At 40.9% G+C, this 21,509-nt stretch overlaps 2 protein-coding genes across 3 annotated transcripts; both read left to right on the top strand.

The window, feature by feature from the left end:
- The first annotated feature begins 426 nt into the window (after positions 1–426).
- On the top strand, positions 427–8,287 carry LOC115732212 (serine carboxypeptidase-like 45). Its single transcript, XM_048271513.1, has 11 exons — positions 427–778; positions 891–992; positions 1,227–1,322; positions 1,445–1,537; positions 1,649–1,716; positions 1,811–2,092; positions 2,177–2,301; positions 2,641–2,733; positions 2,839–2,956; positions 3,053–3,180; positions 7,987–8,287. Exons 1-11 carry the CDS (start codon positions 520–522, stop codon positions 8,054–8,056), a joined length of 1,434 nt encoding a protein of 477 aa, XP_048127470.1. The 5' UTR covers positions 427–519; the 3' UTR covers positions 8,057–8,287.
- A 3,393-nt stretch (positions 8,288–11,680) lies between these two features.
- Positions 11,681–14,779, top strand: LOC115732196 (serine carboxypeptidase-like 45). Of its 2 annotated transcripts, XM_030662865.2 has the most exons (10): positions 11,681–12,239; positions 12,350–12,451; positions 12,704–12,799; positions 12,922–13,014; positions 13,118–13,185; positions 13,282–13,563; positions 13,648–13,772; positions 14,112–14,204; positions 14,294–14,411; positions 14,507–14,779. In XM_030662865.2, the coding sequence occupies exons 1-10, from the start codon at positions 11,981–11,983 to the stop codon at positions 14,702–14,704; spliced, it is 1,434 nt and encodes a 477-aa protein (XP_030518725.1). In that variant the 5' UTR covers positions 11,681–11,980; the 3' UTR covers positions 14,705–14,779. The 2 variants fall into 2 exon arrangements, with proteins under 2 accessions (XP_030518725.1, XP_030518719.1); XM_030662859.2 differs by having other exon boundaries at positions 13,282–13,772.
- Positions 14,780–21,509: the final 6,730 nt, after the last annotated feature.

Raw genomic sequence — 21,509 nt, 5'->3', positions numbered from 1 at the left:
TGTCAATAATAAAAATATTTTTCACCGACTAATTATTTAAAACGATTCAAGCGATTATTTTTAAGTATATAATTTTTGAATTATTCATTTTTCGCGAAATAATCGGAACGGCATCTTCTTCTGCTCATTCGTTTGACCTTTATTTCGGTCATGTGCTTGACTGTCAAAAGAAAGACAAACAGAAAAAGTCTCGAGCACATAAATCATTTCCATCGATTATTCCAGAGAAAGAAAAGCTTCTCCAATCTGAACACGAGGAAGCTACCTATCGCATGAGACGCTACCTTAAAACTGCCGTCATACTTCGCTTCCCACACAAAAACAGAACACTTGTCCTCCTAAGCACCGACTTGGGTCAACAAAGGAAAAAAGACAAGTGTGTCTTCCTGAGTGCCAAACAAACTAGTAGTCAGAAAAGAGTTTACGTTTTCATTTAAACGCTTTCTCCACTTCTTCTTTGCTCTGCCCTCGTTTGATTCACTCTCTCCGTCTCCCTCTCTCCCCCTTCGCGCGCTCACCATGCATCCGCAACTAGTGCCATGGCTTATCGCAGCAACGCTGTGTGTAACGCTGACCGGAATATGCTCAAGCTCGGCACTGAACACCACCTCAGCTGCTGATAGAATCGCCAGCTTGCCGGGACAGCCCCAGGTCAGCTTCGGCCAGTATGCAGGGTACATCACCGTGGATGAGAAGCAACAGAGAGCTCTCTTCTATTACTTCGCCGAAGCCGAAGGCAACCCGGCTGAGAAGCCTCTTGTGCTTTGGCTCAATGGAGGTAAAAGTAAAACAATCTGAACTGAAAATTTGAGTGAACGATGATGGTGAGCTATGAAATTAACACGTTGAGAAACTCTGGAGTTTGCATGTGTTGGGTTTGCACTTTGCAGGGCCTGGTTGTTCATCCGTTGGAGTTGGTGCTTTCTGTGAGCATGGACCATTTAAGCCCAGTGGAGATGTGCTCCTGAAAAATGACTATAGCTGGAATAAAGGTGAGGTTAATTCCCGCTAAACAAACGAGGGCGGAAAAGGTCAAATCCTATACTTTTAGCAGCTTAAATGCATGTTCATATTTTGCCTCTCTTTGCAAAAGCTTAAATTGATAGGAAACTGAATCGGACCTCATATCAGATATATTATTTTCGAGGGTCCATTCATTGCGATGTAGTTCCGACTTCGGAGATTCAATAATCGGCTCATTCTTGCAATTTTCAAATTATTTGCAGAAGCGAACATGTTGTACCTGGAATCTCCTGCTGGAGTTGGTTTCTCCTACTCTGTCGATATTTCCTATTATAAGTCCGTCGACGACAAGATGACAGGTTCTTTTCCTTGCAAATTGCGATATATTTTTAACAAATTAAATTGCAGCAATGATTTACAGAGGTAATGTGAAGCTGAAATCAAGTACTAATACCAGCTGAATAATGCTTCCACATTTCAGCAAGAGACAATCTCGCTTTCCTCCGCAACTGGTTCGAAAAATTCCCGGACTACAAGGAGAGAGATTTATTCATCACAGGAGAAAGCTATGCAGGTGAACTAGTAGTGATTAAGATTTTGCAAACGCCAATTTGCATGGTTGAATGAATCGGATGCTCCATGAATGCAGAATTTTAACTTCTATCTAATTGTTTATTCTTACCAGGTCACTATGTTCCACAGCTGGCATTGCTCATCGTGCAGTCCGAGTTGTTCAATTTGAAGGGAATTGCTGTGAGTTTGACTGGAAAATCTACGTACTTGAATTACCATATCACAATCATCAGACTGATACCAACTGAGATGACAAATATCATGCTCAATGTAGATAGGAAATCCGCTTCTCGAGTTCAACACTGACTTCAACTCACGGGCGGAGTTTTTTTGGTCTCACGGATTGATATCAGATGCAACCTACGAAACTTTGAACACAATATGCAATTACTCCCAAATAATCCGACAAGAACAGAGCGGCAACCTCACCCCTGTCTGCTCCCATGTCAGCAGCGAAGCATCAAGAGAAATAAGCAAATTCATTGACACGTACGATGTCACTCTTGATGTTTGTTTGTCGACAGTTTCTTCACAGTCCGCTTTTCTGAATAGGCTGGTGAGCCTCTTCATCCATTCTGATGCACTTTTTTGGTTTTTCCCTTTGCAAACTATTGAAGTTTTGTGATTATGCTGCTTCCAGCAAGAAACAGAGAAGATAGATGTATGTATAGATGATGAAACCTTCAAGTACCTGAATAGGAAAGAAGTGCAGGAGGCTCTACATGCTCGGCTGGTTGGAATCTCTACATGGACAGTTTGCAGCGGGTAAGGATCGACTTGACTTCATTTTCTAGAGGCACAAGTTTATGGCTAATTGGCATCACGAATAATCTTGATGAGTCTTGTCAAAGTATATCCATATTTCCCAATTTCCGAAAAGGTTCTCCGAGCCCGGTTGCATTAATAGGACTACATGATTGGTTCTTCCTAACATCAATCGATTTAAGTGACTCTAGATTATCTAACAGTCCATTCATGACATGGTTTCTCCAGAATTTTCAATTGACTAGTCCTAGTCCTTAATCCTTTGTTCTTTGATTTGGGTTCTTTGCCTCATGTCACGCTTCTTCATCTGAATTCCCTCATGATTCTTGTGTGCTACAGGGTTGTCAGATATGAATATCAAAATCTGGAGATACCCACCATTTCGATTTTGGGGGAGTTAGTGAAGTCAGGAATCCACGTTTTAGTTTACAGGTAAACAAAGAAATGGCATTCTTCGGAACTGTGAACATGACTTAAGAGGCTATGTGTAAGGAATGATGATGACGCCTGTTTGATCTTTCATTTGCAACTTGAAAGTGGGGATCAAGATTCTGCTATTCCATTGCTCGGATCAAGGACTCTAGTGAACAACTTAGCAAAGCAATTGGGACTGAACACAACCGTGCCTTATAGAGTCTGGTTCGAGCGAAGACAGGTCGGCTCAGTAAATAACCTTCATGAACATCAGTCCTCCCATTGAATTTAGTAGGCGATTGACGAAACTGCAGCCCTTTTCTTCATTTTTCCATAGGTTGCTGGATGGACACAAGTGTATGGAGACATATTATCATATGCGACAATCAGAGGGGCATCTCATGAAGCGCCGTTTTCATCGCCAGAGAGATCGCTGGTGTTGTTCAGCTCATTTCTGGGAGGGAGGCCATTGCCAGGGGGGCTCCTGTCCTGAGTCTGAGTCTGCTGTGGAAAAACATCTTTGATTTGACTAGCAGGAAACATCAAACTTGCCATGTTTCCGATTCACTTTTCTTGGCTTCTTCCGAAATCAAATGTTTACTTCCCTAATGCTGCTTTCTGTGGCATACATATTAGTAGCAACGCCCGTATTATCAGAATATTCTAGTTTCATTCATAACAGATATACAGACACGGGGACAACAACCCTTTTTGTAGTTCAGTTTTCATGCGGCAAAAATGTTCGACTCGTTAATGTTTCCAAGCACTAAACCTTTTAATGAGATCATAGAAACAAGGATAAATATGAGTCATTGGATTAATTGGGTATTTTCGACTTGGTGATCAATGTGATGATCATAAGATTTCGACAATTCTAGTTGATGGGAGATAGGAATATCACTATTTTTCTCCAACTCGTGGCTGCTACGTACATTCAATCCACTTAGAGCTAACTGATGAGAAGGAAAGCTCAAAACGAGCATAAGTTGCAAGGGCTCCGGTATCACAGGTCGTCAGCCGCTTGCTTTTTTCCCCACGGAGAGACTATTGTGAAACCTGGAGTTTGATACGCACCCTTAATAGGCTTTGTGAGGGCTAGGATCACAGTGGACTGTGGTATATGCTAATAAAGCCATGTGATATTTTAAATGCGAGTAGCGCGCCCATCTTGAGTGCATTGCAGTCCGGCGAGGAAGTAGATCGGTAAAGCTGGCACTTATACGGAGGTCCGTCCATGGCCTTTCAGGTATCTCATTGACTAGATTAGATGTGTGATACATGAGAGCTTGTGCTAGAAAAAGCCCGGGCAATATATACCAAACCAAGTCTCAAGTTTCGAGAGCCAAGAGACGAACCAGTTAGAGAAATCACCAACACCTGTCCTTTGTTTCGTCAGGAATTATCTCAGCCTCACAACGTCCTTATGTACCCACAACCTCCCTTAGAAATATGTTTAGCTCCTAGACAACCTTAAATATGAGAAGTCACAGCACACCTGCTTCCGCAGGCAGCGCATCGTTGTTTGGGTTGGGCTGGGCTTGAGATAGGCGTAACTCCTAGTGGCGGCTGTTGCCAAAGATAGGCCACCCAACAATAATAAACATTTCGACCAAAAAAACAATAATAAACATATTTGACCAAAAAAAAAAGAACAAGAAAATAAAATAGACATCAGATTTACGTGTTTGATCGGTATTACTTAAGGTTCCACTATAGATCCAACGATATAACAAAGGTCACAATAACGTTCAAGTTACTCGAAAACTCACACAGTATTTTGGCACAGGCTTCTTTTTTAATGCTTTGACTTTTAGTGCAAGCTCATATTAGAGATAAAATCACTCAAACATGTTTGTTTATATACATATCAATAAAAAAATCCACGGGCATCCATTTTTTTCGTTCCTCATACAATGTTTCATGCCAATCATTATCAGCTCCTTCCAAGCAATCTCAAAATCAATCACATTTAATGAGTCGTAAACTACTCTTTTTTATTACTAACTTTATGCGCTTATATTGAAGTCGACACCCTAATTTTTATAGTAACTTTTGCATCATATGGCACAAAAGGAGGGGATGATGAGCACATGGAAATACTTCGGGAATTGCATTATGCATTGCTTTACATTGGTCACAGTAATGATAGCTTGGGGGACTCACCTAGACATGCATTAAAGAAAGAGCTTGTTGCATCATTTGCAAGCAAACCAAATCCTAACAAAACCGACTGACCACGACGGTTGACACCGACAAGTGGAGCAAAAGGCATGTCTTATTTAATTGTCAAATAAGTGGTATCAAACGTGACTACATCCCCGAAGTATCCGTAAGCATCTCTTAACCATGCATCTGCCCAGAAAACATAACGCAGTCTCTATTCACCATCCAAATCAATTACCTAATAAAAATGGGAATTGTTCAACTGCATGGTCGAAAAATAATTGAAAACTTGCCCATCTCCCTCTTGCAATTTCAACCTTGTGTACTTAGCAACATTATTTGTAACATATATTTCTTCAAGATTTAAGTTCTCATGCTCTCATTCTTCAACAACCAATGCTTGAAACGATTCATTTGTTTGTTCTAACCCTGCCTTACAGTGTTACTCAAATTTTCGTTTTGTTCTGGCGTCAATATTCTTGTGTGATGTAGAGTATCTAGCGCTTTGAGAAGTTGTTAGGTGATTACAATCGAGTACAAACATTTGTTATTTCCCACTGTTAAGACTCCACTAGATCTACTCTAATTGTTATTGGACAACCGTGTCTTTTTCCCGCTCTTCACTTAAGAATTGCCAAAAGAATTTCATGAACTTATTGCATTGTCCCATTGCGCTAAACTTTTTGACGATTTGTCAATTCAGTACTACACCTTTTAATTATGTCAATTTAATCTTAAACCTTTTGACCATATGTCGGTTTAGTCCATCCGGTCGATTTTGATTAAAAATCATAGATGTGACGGTCTAGTCGGTGTCAATCGTCCTACATGACACAATCGGTGATGACGTAGTCCATTTTTTAATTCTTTAATTTTTTAAAAAGAGTTTGAATTTTTTTTTTCTTTTTTCTTTCCTTCTTTTTTCTAATTTGGGCTGACGAACTACTCTCAATAAGGGCGTGGCGGCCCTCGCCAACCTAGGGTTAGGAAAATAAGAAAAGAAAAAAACAATAAACAATTAAAAAAATTAAAAAAAAATTAAAAAAATTTCACGACAACGCCGGTCGTGTCACGTAAGATGGTCGGCACTAATTAGATCACCACATCAACGACTTTCGACCAAAATTGGTCGAACGGACTAAAATGGCAACTCATTAAAAAAGTTTATGATTAAATTGGGATAATTAAAATTTATGACTGAATTGGAAAATACTTAAAAGGTTGAGGACTAAATTGGCCAAATTAAAAGTTTTAAGACTTTTTTTGGTAATTTTCCTCTTCACTTAACTTGTTCATTTTTTTATCGTGTACCCTTGACGACTACAACATCGTACAGAACCGCATTTTTTCCTCGTGGCCCATTCTTCTATATGAGCTTAACACCCTAATGCCAAATCCCGCTTCTTTAGCATAATTGTTATAAAATGCTTAAGCCTCATCATACAGATTAAACTTCACACCTATGCAAGGTGCGAATTTCATGTTCCATGGTGTTGTGACTCTTTTATCGCTAGCATCTTCAATTGAATTGTTCATCTTTTCTTCATCACTACCATTTAATCTCATCGGTGACGTTGCTTTCAGCTAATCTATTTCTTTGGCCGGAGAATAATATCCACTTTTTGATTTGCTTCTTCAAATAAGACAAGAAAATTGTCATCATCTTATGGCTTTCTGTACAATAAAAAACATGAAATCAGCAAAGCGAGTCGCCCTTTTTCATTTTCAACATTTGTGGCTGAGGTTGGATGGTCCACTCTGTGAAACAGGAAACAAAGGGGTCAAACATTACGTCTCCACCCAAATATTCTCCACCTTCTTCGTTTTGCCGGTATTTTGTTCACTCTCTCTCGTTCCCTCGTGATGCATCTGCAACTAGTGCCATGGCTTATCGCAGCAACACTGTGTGTAACACTGACCCGAATATGCTCGAGTTCAACACTAATCACCATTGCGGAAGCTGACAAAATCTCCAGCTTGCCAGGACAGCCCAACGTTAGCGTCGGCCTGTATGCAGGGTACGTCACCGTGGATGAGAAGCAACAGAGAGCTCTCTTCTAGTACTTCGCCTAAGCCGAAGCCGACCCGGCTTCAAAGCCTCTCGTGCTTTGGCTCAATGGAGGTAAAAGTAAAACCATCTGAACTGGTTTTTGAGAGAATGATGGTGAGATATGAAATGAGCATGCTGAAAGACACTGGAGTTTTGCTTGTGTCTTGGGTTTGCACTTTGCAGGGCCAGGTTGTTCATCCATTGGAGCCGGTGCTTTCTGCGAGGATGGACCATTCAAGCCCAGTGGAGATGTACTCCTGAAAAATGACTATAGCTGGAATAAAGTTGAGCTTTATTCACCTAAACAAAGGACGGGGAAAAGGTTTAATCCTATACCTTTAGCTGCTTAAAGACGTGTTCATATGTTGTCTCTCTTTGCTAAAGCTTAAATCAATGGGAAACTGAATCGGTTCTTGTATCGGAAATATTTTTAGCCAAGGGTGAATGTGAGATTGATCCCGTTCGCTGTGATGTGGTTCCAACTTCGGAGATTCCATAATTGGCTAATTCTTGCATTTTTTTCGATTTGTTTGCAGAAGCAAACATGTTGTACCTGGAATCTCCTGCAGGAGTTGGTTTCTCCCACTCTGTCGATACTTCTTACTATAACTCCGTCGATGACAAGATGACAGGTTCTTTTTCTTCCAAATTGCATTACATTTTTACCAAATCAAAGTGCAGCGATGATCTGCAGAGGGAATGTGAAGCTGAAATTAGGTACTAATACCAGCTAAACGATGCTTCCACATTTCAGCAAAGAGACAATCTCGCATTCCTCCGCAACTGGTTCGAAAAATTCCCGGATTACAAGGAGAGAGATTTATTCATCACAGGAGAGAGCTATGCAGGTGAACTGCTAGTGATTAAACACCGATTTGCGTGGTTGAATGAATTGGAAGCTCCATGAATGCATAATTTTCGCCTCTATCTAATTTCACTCGTACCAGGTCACTATGTTCCACAATTTGCAATGCTCATCGCGCAGCCCAAGTTGTTCAATTTGAAGGGAATTGCTGTGAGAGATCGCTGTTGTTGTTTAGCTCATTTCTGGGAAGAAGGCCAATGCCGGAAGGGCTCTTGTCAGAGTCTGCCGTGGAAAATGACCAAATTATTAGTAAGTCATCCTAAGTGTACCCGAACAGGAGTTCATCAGATTCGACTGGCAGAAACATCAAACTCATGGTGTTCGCGATTCGCATTTCTTGGCTTCTTCCAAAATCGATCATTTGCTTCTCTAGTGCAGCTTTGTATATCGTATACCATAACTCCGAGAATGGGCGAAAATTTTAGTTTCTTTCATAATCGAAATCATGTCACAGGGACGACGACCCTTCTTCGTGTTAGTTCAGTTTTCAAAAGGTGAAAGAACGTTGGAAATCCCTAGCACTTTTGTTACAGAAAGTCAAGAGACAAATTAGGGTGAAGAATCACTGACACCTTTGTCCTCAGTTTCTTCAGGAATTACCACAGCTTCATAATGTCCTTATCTGCCCACGAGTGGGCAGGGCACCGTGGTTTGGGCTGGGCTGGGCTTGAGATAGGCGTAACTTTTTGTGGCGGCTGTTGCAAAAGATAGGCGACCAATCAATACAAAAGATAGAAAAATAAGGGAATAAATTAGACATCAGATTTACGTGTTCAATCGGTATTACTTAGGATTTCACTATAGATCCAACGATAGGTTACAATCACGCTCAAGTTACTCGAAAACTCACAGATGTTTAGCCTCACAATTTATCGCTTGCGAAATAAAATTGGTTGTGCTTCAACACAAGGACCTAGGTCCTTCTTGAGTAGTCAGCCACAAAAGTAAGTGTAGATCCAACATTATTTCTCGAAGGAAATCGTGATAGTCTGTAAACATCCAAGCGAATCAATTTTGCAATCTCTATGGTTTCTCTAGTAGTCATATTAAACCGCACTTTTCGTCATTCGCTTAAGTCACAATACCAGCGCACATTTATTTCATTAGCCACGTAACCATACATCATATTCATTTTCCTTAAAACATTTAGGCTTCTCTCACCAATATGCTACTGTTTCGCCGGAATTGGTCCACGAAAAAAATAATTTTCCTTCGAAATCCGTGCTTCAATTTTTAAATTGATAAAGGAGTTCTGTGATGATTTTGGACATGAGAATTCCATATAGTCAGAAGAATCAATGCACGAAGTTCATATAGAATCAATATAATTATACAAATATGGTCTCAACCAGAGCTTAACTCGATCGTGAGAATCTACAAGTACAAATCTAAAGAAATCAGTACAAATGAAATCGAAAGAAAGTGTACAAATGTAAACCAAACCAGAGTTTCACTCGATGGTATAGCCTAGCAAGCACAATTCCCTTAAAGAATAACGAACCAACGCACTCAAAATAGTATCGGGGTTTGACTCGATGACAATGCCTTAAATACGCTTCGATAATGCACTAGAATTTGACTCGATGGCAAAGTATCCGGAATAAAGATAAATGTTGGAATTTGACTCGACGACAAGAATCTAATAGCTATAGCTAAGAAAAGTAAATGCAATACGACAAATAAAGATAAGATAAATTTTTTGAGTTGTTCGGAGGAGGGCCTCTATGTGGATGTCTGGTGGTATTCATAATGGCTGGAGTGATAACTGCTCTTCAATAGTTGTAATCATATCGCGCCAACAGTTGCCGCTTTCTTTGGCCTTTTGGAATCCTTTTTGACCTAGTCTTTGAGCAGTTATTTGACTCCAGATAACTAATGATGTTGGCGCCTTTATTCATTTTTAATTGGTGTCGATCGTGCCCATGTTTTCTGTATCTCGGGGCTTTGAAGTTTGTCAATCCAAGAATCGTCGATAGCATACTTATCATTTTTCTCTCGATTGTGGGGGGTATGCTCATGTCCTCTGCATTTTGTGGACTCCTTGACTTATTCTTAGAGACCATTCAAATCTTAACCACCTCAAATCTATCCTCCCGCCATGGAATTCAAGGAGATAACTTTCGTGTTCTTTGGTGCTCCTTCTTTATTCTCTATCGAAATGTCTTCTCCTCATGTGTCAACTCTTCATGTGTCTTGCTCAAGTGTCAACTTGTCACGTGCTTAGCACATGTGTTGATTCCTCATGTGATCGACACGTGTCGATTTCTCACGTGTGCAACACGTGTTTTAGTGGATGATTTATTTTGGTACCAACAGCCACATATGCACATACAATGATTTAGATTCTCAATAGATGCATCCAATGTCACTATGGCGAAATCCCTCATTGTCTCCCGTTAAAACTAGATATGTCAATGTGGGTCTTTAACCCACTTTTTAACTCACTTTTATTCACTTGGGTCATATATAGGTTCAACAAATTTAAAAAATAGGTCAAATATGGATTTAGGCTTATAATGCTTATTCAGTGGGTCTTAACCCAACCCATTTTCGGCCTATAGCCTAAAGTTTTCTAAGGACCCACCTGTAAATGGGTCTCAACTCAAGTATATTAGTTTATATTTTACCATTTTCTATTTTTTATAAGTAAAATAAAGAAATAAAAATAAATAAATAATTTGTTCTAGAATGTTGCCGGCCGGACTGCCACCGCTGGAGAGTATAAAAAAAATTAAAATTAAAAAATTAATTTTATAAAAAAAAATGGCCCAAAAAAACAAGACGTATGTGCAGCCTGGAATGCATTCATTATCTAAAATGAAGAATATTTCCCACCAGAAGATTAGTCCAATAAGACCACTCACTAGTAAATAGCGCAATACTTTTTCCATCATCTCCCATTTCCATTTCAATCATCCATCATCTCCATCTCCCTCTCCCATTTCCATTACAATCATCCATCAGCTAAAAAAAAATTATTTTTTTAAAAAAGTAAAATTTATTTTAAAAAATCAATTGCATAAAAATGTTTTAGCAATATCATTTTTTTAACAAATTATAAAAGATAAATATTCCATGATTTAGTTAAATAAATAAACATTTTTTTTCTGGAAAGAAAACTAGCAAAAAAGCCCACTGCTATACCCCTGCTTAAATGTGAGTAGCCGAAGACAATTATTGAAACCGACACCCATTAATTTTTTAGCGGAAAGTATAAGAACACCTTTATCACCGGGTCAATTCCAAAATAGGTTATCAATTCGTATTTGGTTGGACTTTCAATTGAATATCATCATCGAACATTTGTTACCAATATGGTCTTTAACCTTTTTGGATGAACGGACTCTAATCCAAGAACAGAAGTCTCGCGTTCACTTTCCTTTGCAAAAAACACTTATTTAGAATTACTTATCTAGAAAAAGTTTTAGCTTCCATCAATTTCTTTAAAAAAGAAACATGGAATACTTGAGTGGAATTTGCATACTAAGTCTTATCAATTTCCTTTATGTAGAACAAGCCTAGAAACATGACAAATGAATTTCCATGTGTCACTGGGGGATTGCTCCTGCCCAGTGACTACTCTTCTCATTTAGGAAGAGGGGGGTGGGAATGAGTAAAGAGGGAGCAGGATTTCTCAATCTGCATATAACACATAAAGCACACAGTATGGGTGATAAAATTTTGATAGTAAAATAGAATAGAATAGAATCGTTTAAAAAAAGAATTCCATCTTTCCAGCATAAAAGGAGAGGTGGAGAAGCCATAATGTGTAATTGATAAATGAGAAATGACTACGATAAATTTTGATAAATCACGTTTCCATATTAGCTATTCTTATATAGTTATATTTCAAGCAGGTAAATCTTTTCCTAACTAAACACGGGGTAACTTCCTCTGGCAGGAGCACTACTTTACACGTCACGTCATGCCGGATTACATCAAAGACTTCATTAATCCCCACAAAAACCAAACATTTATTCTTGCAAGCATTGACTTGGTCCATTAAGAAAAGGGTAAAAACCAAATGTGTCTTCCAAAAAGCAAAGATGCGAGAAACAAAAGAGCCAAACGGCAGAATTCGACAAACAGGTCAAAACTTTACTTTTCGAACCAAATATTCTCCACTTCTTTGATTTGCCGGCATTTGTTCTCTCTCACTCTCTCTCTCTCTCTCTCTCTCTCTCGTGATGCATCTGCAACTGGTGCCATGGCTTACCGCAGCAACACTCTGTGTAACACTGACCGGGATATGCTCAAGCTCGACGCTAAGCACCGTCTCAGATGCTGACAGAATCGTCAGCTTGCCGGGACAGCCCAAGGTTTGCTTCAGTCAGTATGCAGGGTACATCACTGTGCACAAGAAGCAGCAGAGAGATCTCTTCTATTACTTCGCCGAAGCCGAAGCCGACCCGCGTTCGAAGCCTCTTGTGCTTTGGCTCAATGGAGGTAAAAGTAAAACCATCTGAACTGAAAACTTGAGAGAATGATGGTGAGAAATGAAATGAACATGTTGAAAGAGCATTGGAGTTTGCATGTGTTGGGTTTGCACTTTGCAGGGCCTGGTTGTTCATCCGTTGGAATCGGTGCTTTCAGCGAGCATGGACCGTTCAAGCCCAGTGGAGATGTGCTCCGGAAAAATGATTATAGCTGGAATAAAGGTCAGCGCAAATTCCCTAAACAAAGGAGGGGGAAAATGTTAAGCGCATACTTTTAGTTGTAGCGGCTTAAACGCATATGAACACGTTTGTCTCTCGCCGCAAAAGCTTAAGTCGATAGGAAACTGACTCGGACCTTGTATGAGATAATCCTTTTTTATGGTGAAAGCGAGTTTGATCGAATATACCATGATGTAGTTCTGACTGCGGAGGTTCTGTAATTGGTTAATTCTCGCATTTTTCAATTCATTGCAGAAGCAAACATGTTGTACCTGGAATCTCCTGCCGGAGTAGGTTTCTCCTACTCTGTCAATAACTCTTATTATATCTCTGTCGACGACAAGATGACAGGTTCTTTTCCTCGCGAATTGCCATATATTTTGAGCGAATTCAAGTGCAACTATGATTTACCGATCTAATCTGAAGCTGAAATCAAGTACTAATAACAGCTAAACAATGCTTCCACATTTCAGCAAAAGACAATCTCGCATTCCTCCGCAACTGGTTCAAAAAATTCCCGGAATACAAGAACAGAGATTTATTCATCACAGGAGAGAGCTATGCAGGTGAACAACTAGTGATTAAAGTTTTGTGTGCACCGATTTGAGCGGTTGAATGAAGCTCCGTGAATGCAGAATTTAAGTTACTATCTAATTTCGCTCTTATCAGGTCACTATGTTCCACAACTTGCAAAGCTCATCGTGCAGTCCAAGTTGTTCAATTTGAAGGGAATTGCCGTGAGTTCGACTGAAAAATCTGTAAACTTGAATTAGCATCTCACAAATCATTAGATTGATAACAACTGAGATGAACACATCTTACGCTTGCTGCAGATAGGAAATCCGCTTCTCGAGTACAATACCGATTTCAACTCACGGGCGGAGTTCTTATGGTCCCACGGATTGATATCAGATGCAACCTACAAAAGTTTCAACACAATATGCAACTTCTCCCAAATTATCAGACAAAGATGGAGCGACGCCCTCACCCCTGGCTGCTCTCATGTCCTCAGCGAAGCACTGAGAGAAATAAGCAATTTCGTTGATGGGTACGATGTCACTCTTGATGTTTGTTTGTCGACAGTTTCTTCACAATCCGCGGTTCTGAATAAGCCGGTGAGCCTCTTAATCCATTCTGATGTACTATTTTATTTATGCCTCTTGCAACCTTTTGAACTTTTCGGGTTATGCTTTTTCCAGCAAGAAACAGAGAAGATAGATGTATGTGTGCCAGAGGAAACCGTGAAGTACTTGAACAGGAAAGAAGTGCAGGAGGCTCTACATGCCCGGCTTGTCGGAATCTCTAGATGGACAACTTGCAGCAGGTAAGGATCAACTTAACTCGTCGGACCTTCATCTTCGTGAGGCCGAAGTTCACGAATAACTGGCATCGCGACTAATCTGGGGTGTTCTGTCAGACTATATCCACATTTCCCAACTTCCGGACAAGATTCCCCACGACCTTGTTCCGTTGACAGGACTATATGATTGGTTCTTCCTAACATTAATCGAGTTACGATTCTAGATTATCTAGATATTGGTTTATCACGTGGTTTTGCCTGAACTTTCGATTGAGTAGTCTGGGATCATTCGTTCTTTGAATTGTATTCATTACGTCATGCCATGCTTCTTTTCTTATCACCCTCAGTTCTTGTGCCCTACAGTGTTCTCAAATATGAAATGCAAAATCTGGAGACACCGACGGTTCCGATTCTGGGGGAGCTAGTGAAGTCAGGAATCCACGTTTTAGTTTACAGGTAAACAAAGAAATGGCATTCTTCGGAATTGGTATTTCAAGTCATGGGGGAACAACATGGGTTTGATCTTCCGTTTGCAATGTCGACAGCGGGGATCAAGATGCTGCTATTCCATTCATCGGAACGAGGACTATAGTGAACAAGTTAGCAAAGCAATTGGGACTGAACACAACCGTGCCTTATAGTGTCTGGTTCGAGGAAAGACAGGTCGGCTCAGTAATCAACCTTCATGAACGTCAATCCTCCAATTGATTTTAATAGGCGATGGACGAAACTAAGGCCCTCATATTCATTTTTCTTAGGTTGCTGGGTGGACACAAGTGTATGGAGATAAATTATCATACGCGACGATCAGAGGGGCCTCTCATGAAGCCCCATTTTCGCAGCCGGAGAGATCGCTGGTGTTGTTCAGCTCATTTCTGGGAGGGGGCCCATTGCCAGAAGGGCTCTTGTCCGAGTCTGCTGTCAGAAATAACCATATTAATATCACGTGGTCCTAAGTTTACAAAAATTGGACTGCATTGGCACTGAAGCTTTTAATGAGGTTACAGACAGACAGATAGAAATGGTTATGAATAAGTGGATGTTCTCAACATCTTTGTTGATTTGATCATCTTGAAACTTCACCAATTAGACTACAGCGAAACCTGGAGTTTGATATGCATTGGGCAAAAACCGATGCTATGCTATGCGAATGTATCCTAAAATTAGATGATAACACCCATAGTCTTTGCGTGGGCTGGGATCGCATTGGACTGTGGAATATGTTAACCAAGCCATGTGATGTCTTGGACGCAAGTAGTGCGCCGATTCAGCGTGCAAGGCGGTCTGGCAAGAAAGTAGCTCGGGAAGATGACATTTACCAAGGTCCCACCATGGCCTGATCAGATCATACGTGCGTTGCGCGGGAACATGTGCCAGAGAAGGCTCGGGCAGCATATGCCAGACCAAGTCTCGAGTACAGAGAGCCGAGAGACTGCCTTGTGTAAATAATCACCAACACCTCTCTCTCTGTTTCTTCAGGAACCATCCCAGCTTCAGAAACGTCCTTACATACCCATGACCTCGTTGAATAGGTCCAGCTCCAGCATAGCCTTAAGTATGAGAGGCCAGAGCAGACTTGCTCGTCCTGGACGGCCTGAGCTTAGAGACCCATGGACAGGTCCAGTCGAAAGAGCGGGATACCGACTCTTCTTCTGTGGCTGAAGTTCCAAAATTCTATACAAAGGTGAGGTAACCTGGCTAGGAAATGCAGTTTACTCATTCAAGATGGCATAATCTTCAAACTAAATCAAGTGGACTGACTCATGTTTGAAGCATATATATTTAGGATTGCAAGCGATTAACGAATTCTTAAGGAGTATAAACAACTTAAAGCGGGGACAACATCTTGTGTAGGGTCTTCTGTCATGTTTGGTTTGAGTAACATGTTTTGCGACATACCCATGATTTCCTACAGGGACGCTGTATGCATCTATTTGATTTGTCCTGTAGGGATCAATGTGGAGTGGAGCAGAGCAGATTTGTGACTTCTCACCTTTTAAGAGTTGATGCAAGGAGGGCACTTGAGCTTCCTCCAGATAAATAGATCTTATTGCGCTGCTCTAGGGATATCGATGGTTCGGTCCGGTTATGATTTTCAAAAACCCCAAACCGAACCGAACCGAACCGATAGGGTGAGCAGTTGAACCGAACCGAATACGAAGTCGAACAGTTTAGGTTTTCAGTTTTTGGAAGGGAGAATAGAGACGAAGATTATGGTTCAAGGCGATTTTGAGAGGGGTGAGAAAGAAAAATGATTTTAAGTTGCGTGCAGTTTTTACAGAGAATTTTGATTACGATTTGATTAACCAGACCAAATCGAAATAAGCCGAATCGGGAAAAAAAGAACATTTATCTTTTCATCATTTGAATCGAAATCCAATCGAACCGAAAATGCACGAAACTTCAGTCCGAATCGGTTCGAGTTGTTGTTTTGATTTAGGTTCGATTTTCCAGTTCGATTCTAACACACTAGCTGCTATAAGAGGAGACTAATCCCCGAGAGAGCGAAATCATTAAGAGACAGCTTGGCTAATTATGACAGATTAGACTACTTCCTCATTTTTTCCGGTTTGAAAACCCTACATTCAGATCTGACATATGATCCTCCCCAGCACCAACCCCTTTTGAACCTGTCAAACATCCACCCGAGGTGATGTGCGTACTGTAGACCTTGGACTCCCAACTACAATTCAGATGCAAGGGATTTATCAATATCAATCTGCTTATGCTTTACTATTTCCACACTTCTTCATTGCCTGTAGGACGTCACGGTGACGTCATGTCCATTGCGCTGGGCCTTTCCACAAACCTTTGGGCAATATTTTTCGCGAAAATTACCCAAGAAAATCTTAAACTTTTTGTTATCATGCAAATTCATTTTGAATTTTTTTTTCCGATTTAGTCCTAAACTTTTTGTAATTATATCAATTCAATACATCCAACTAATTTTGGCCGACCGGTAGCCGGCCAATGACATAATATTTTTTTTTCTTTTTTATTTTCTTTTTTTCCCCTTCTCTCTTCTTCCTCCAACTGGTCACCGAACCTTGGAGACCGATCGGAGGGACGATCGGCCTCGTCGTGGCTGGGCAAGGCTCGACCTCACCAAATCTAGGGCGACGAGGTAAGCCTCGTCGACGATCCCTCCGGCCTTGGTGATCGGCCGGACGAAGAAGAGGGAAGGGGAAGAAAAAAGAAAATCAAAAATTAAAATATCAAAAATGTTGGCCGGTTGACCAAAATTCGTCGGATGGACTGAATTGACAAAATTAATTTAAGATTTTTTTTGTAATTTTCCCAATATTTTCCTTCAACTATCATCGGAAGACACTCCCTTCGACCATATATCTTATTGACGAGTTGCCAGATGTGGACGTCATCCATATGAAAACTTATCCGAATTTCAAAAATGTGGACGTCATCCATATATCTTATAAGACACTCCCTTCGATCATATATCTTTTTTTTTTCCCTTTTCCTTTTTTTTTTTCAAAGTCCAGCGAGGGTCGTCGGTCGGTGGCGAGCACCGCTTGCCGCCGGCGAGGGTTAGCTAGCGACCCTCACCTGACCCCTCGGGAAAAAAAAAAAAAGAAAGCAAGAAAGAAAGAAAGAAAAAATAAAATAAAATAGTCAAAAAAATATTTTTATGACTCACTTAAGATTTTTTTTTTGTTGAACACTTAATAGTTAGCGAATTCATTTATGACCCATTTAATACTCCGTTAAAGTATTAAGTGATCCATTTATGATTCACTTAAATTTGTTAAGCAACTTATTTATGACACACACTCTTAAATATGGATTAGAATATAGATTCTTGATCTATTTTGCCATCGCTACCAATATCCACGAGACAAATGTCATATATAGTTTAATATTTTCCGAGTGTCGCTTTTCATGATGGAAAAGCGTCCATGACTTTTAGGTAGGGGTGTGCATGGTCCGGGCCGGTCCGGTCCCGGCATGGAACCGGGGACCGGACCGTAGTCCCGGTCCCCATATTTTCGGGACCAAGGACCGGACCGGGACCGCCGGTCCTGGTCCGGGCCGGTCCCGGTCCGGTCTCGGTCCCGGCCCAAGAGGACCGCTAACTATTGAAAATCTAGTCAACTTAATAAATTATGCCACGGTAAAAACATAGCGACTCGCTATGACTTTTATGATCGACGAATTTGATCAAAATGTTCGAATTCAATACCAAATCCAGCCATTACATGATAAAAACATCACCAACCGCACTAAAAAAAGCCTGCAGGGAGAAAAGATGACCAAAAACAAGATGGAAAATAAGACTAAAAAGAGAGTCTTGAGGAAGAGAGTGCGACCGTGCAAGGTTGGGAAAAAAATGGATAGTGGACTTTTATTATTCTGTTTTGTTTTCAATTTTTTTTTGCAATTGTATATATTTATATATAAATAATTATATATTATTGGCGGTCCGGTCCGGGCCGGGCCGGTCCGGTCCCAATGCAAGAAACCCGAGGACCGGACCGCCCGATCACCGGTCCCATTTATTGGGACCGGGGACCGGACCATCCACCTCAAGGACCGGACCAACCCGGCCGGTCCGGGCCGGTCCCGGGTTGGTCCGGGCCGGTCCGGTCCAGTTTGCACACCCCTACTTTTAGGGAGTCCTCTTATTTTGAAGGAAAGCATCATCATTTCTTGTGTGAAAGTGACCGTGGCCCACTACATGTTATTCACTTGCTCTCAACTTCACATATCCACAGCCACGACCCATCATCCATCCTCAGGTCCGAGTTGGGAATGATGTCATTAAACCTTTTGTAAATTATAAGTTTGTTCAGCCACATTAGTTTGGAATGATGTTGCTAATTTCTTTAATTTCTATGTCTTCCTTTTCGTCGAACCGGGAATCATGCGAGTCTTTAGGTCAAGTGCGGCCAAGGCGGCATTTATAGAAATGACTACATATTGGCCACGTCAATACTCCATCAAAAGATCAACTGTACTCTTATCAAATACATCAAACTCGGGGAAAAAAAAAACTAAACCTATTTGATGATTGAAATTGAAATTGAGCGATCCGATTGCAAAATTCACTGGACTTTTATAACATATGGATGAAAATGCATCCGAGGGTCGTCTGTGTCTCTCGTGAGTGTGGTCTTCAATTGTCTTTGCGTTTCCTAATGCTATGGAGCACTGTTTCCTTTCCTACGTCGTCGGGAAGAGGAAATGAGATGTGATATTCATTTGTTGTTATCCTCAAGGGATACGCAAGTTATTGTCCGAAAAATCATCACTTCCTTTCGCTTCTGTACGATAAAGTTGCATGTTAAATATATTATTCATGTCTTTCCACTCCTATTTCAACACAGCAATTTAGGTTTTGAGAACTGCGTCACCGGGAATCTTCTCTCTTAGATGGTGATTCAAGGCTTTAAGCCAATGAATTTAGACAATCAAATATGGTTGCAATGATCACTAGCCCTGTAGAGGGCGATCAGCACAGCTTCCTCCTTTGGGTATTATAATGGGGGCTCTTCACCCGCTACAAAATGTTCGGTTTGAGCGATAATTGCTCAATCCATCTGTAGGCGTGCGAGCCTGTTGCCGCAGCTCTATTCGGCATATGCCAGAATTCGAGAAATCCCTTCCCATGAGGTAGTATATATTAAAGTCATAAGCTGACCTAACGTTCGCTTACAACACGGCTATATCATATTGTCCCGTGGAAGAATGTGATGCCTTAACTACCAGGCTACCACGTCGGTGTCAATATTTCACTCGCCCATATATGTTGACGTAGTACATAGGTAATGTGCTTCTTTGTTTTTTTCTTTTTTTAGGGTTCGACATATAGTTAATATAAGTGGAATCCAGCTTTTCACGGTCCTCTTGTGATTAAACAGTACAATTATGGTGGGCTCACCTCTATAAAACAGTGGAGGCACAGTAAAATTTGTCCTCCTCTGCATGGAAACATTCATTACTTCACTAGGATTAGTGCATATTTCACAAATAGGAGCATCTACCTAAAAGTTCCTCCCTCTCTCACAAACAGTCAAGACAAATAAGACTTTCATGGGCATCCATTTTTTCAATTGTTTTTGTGTGTGTGTGTGTATATATATATATATATATATATATATATATAAAGCACAATTGTTAACTAACTAAATGAAGAAATTTGCTAGACCAAAATAAAAATGAAGAAAATTGACATTTTGAATGCTATGATTTTCTCGTGTTTTGTGCGATTAATCTTATGTGTATTACTCATTAGATTGTATATACTAATAAGAGAGATTCGTGCCGTCTTTATTTAAGCTGAATGTGGCGTAAACTGCACCCATCATGGTGCGTCAGGATAGGCCCCCACACCTAGCAACAAATAAGTCCGAAATGATATTCAAGGAAGGATTCGAGCTCAACACCATAAGGTAGAGACCTCCACATATGCATCAATTCATGGGGCACAAGGGAGACATGGGCCATTTGAACCGTCAGTCTCTCGAACCCATCATTGGCCATCGGGTCGAAAGCTCCGGTGGTTGAATTATTCCTTATTTGGTATGCTTAACTAATGTCATGGAGACATGGTAATAAATGTCATGGAGACACCCATTAGTACGACCCAATTTTCCATTGACTTTTCTTCTCCTTAAATTAATAAAATCAAGCAGCAAGTCCGATGCATGTTGACTCTCACTCCACATTGAATTTGCCCTCTTCTCTCCATCCCCAAACTCCAAGGCTTCTAAAGCAAAACAAAATCACCCCAAAGCCCTAAGTCACAGCACAGGTCACCCTCTCATTCTCTTCCACTGTCAAGTACCAACATCCACTTCCTCAGAGGGACCAAAGACACTCACAGAAAAAGCTCCCTTTCCAGTGAATTGTCTCCTTGGAAAAGAATGGATTGCGTCTCCTCCAACTCCAAGAAACTTGGCGGCGGCAGAAGAAGAAGAAGGAAGCTGGCTTTGGCATGCTGGTCTCTTCTCTTCCTCCTGCTCTTACACTCCTCAGAGACAGCCTCTTCTTCGGCTCAAGGTGCACACGGACACGGAAGGCCGAAGAGATCCGAAAGCGGGTCGGTCACTAACGTGTTCCCGACGACGACGACAAAGAAGAAGGGTGTTGAATCTCAAGTCGGAGGCCGTGCACGTGAAGGTGATGGGGACAAAATCTTCCGCGCTCAAGAAAGAAGAGTCCACACGGGTCCAAACCCTCTCCACAACAGGTAGCTAGGTTATTGTGGATGGTCAAGTACGTAGATGAAGCAACCAAGCAAGCTTTGGCAATTGTCGGATGTTCCTTTTTTTTTTTTTTTCCTCCTTTTTGGCCCTCTCTTTCTTGTGCATTTCAATGTTATAAGGATCACTTTTCCAATGCTGTGAGGCCATAGCGAATGATGCGCACTGTAACTGATCAGAAAGACTAACTTTTCCGAATAAGATATAATGCAGATGGCTCGACCATGAAAATTCAGCTGCATATTTGTTAGATCAGAATCGATCGATTCATACTCACTGTGGTTTTCTTCTGGGGAGCACAGTTGAGTAGTAACTGAGAACAAAGTGGTTGCATACTTGACGAGCATAATTTGAAGAGAATAGGCAGGCGCACTATCGATTGAGGGGTTGATGATTTCGAATACCAGTCTGTGCTTTTGCGCTGGTGAGTTGGGTGGTGGTTGTGGTGTGCTTATTCATCATTGATGGAGCAGAAAAGAGCTACAAGCTTCTTTTATCCTTGGTCTTTAGTGGTGAAGAGCGTGTGTCGTTGCCGTACTGC

This window comes from Rhodamnia argentea, chromosome 10 (assembly GCF_020921035.1).
Source record: "Rhodamnia argentea isolate NSW1041297 chromosome 10, ASM2092103v1, whole genome shotgun sequence".
NCBI classification, from domain to species: domain Eukaryota; kingdom Viridiplantae; phylum Streptophyta; class Magnoliopsida; order Myrtales; family Myrtaceae; genus Rhodamnia; species Rhodamnia argentea.
The sequence above is the reverse complement of the archived record's forward strand: the minus strand, read 5'-3'. Positions and strand labels throughout refer to the sequence as shown.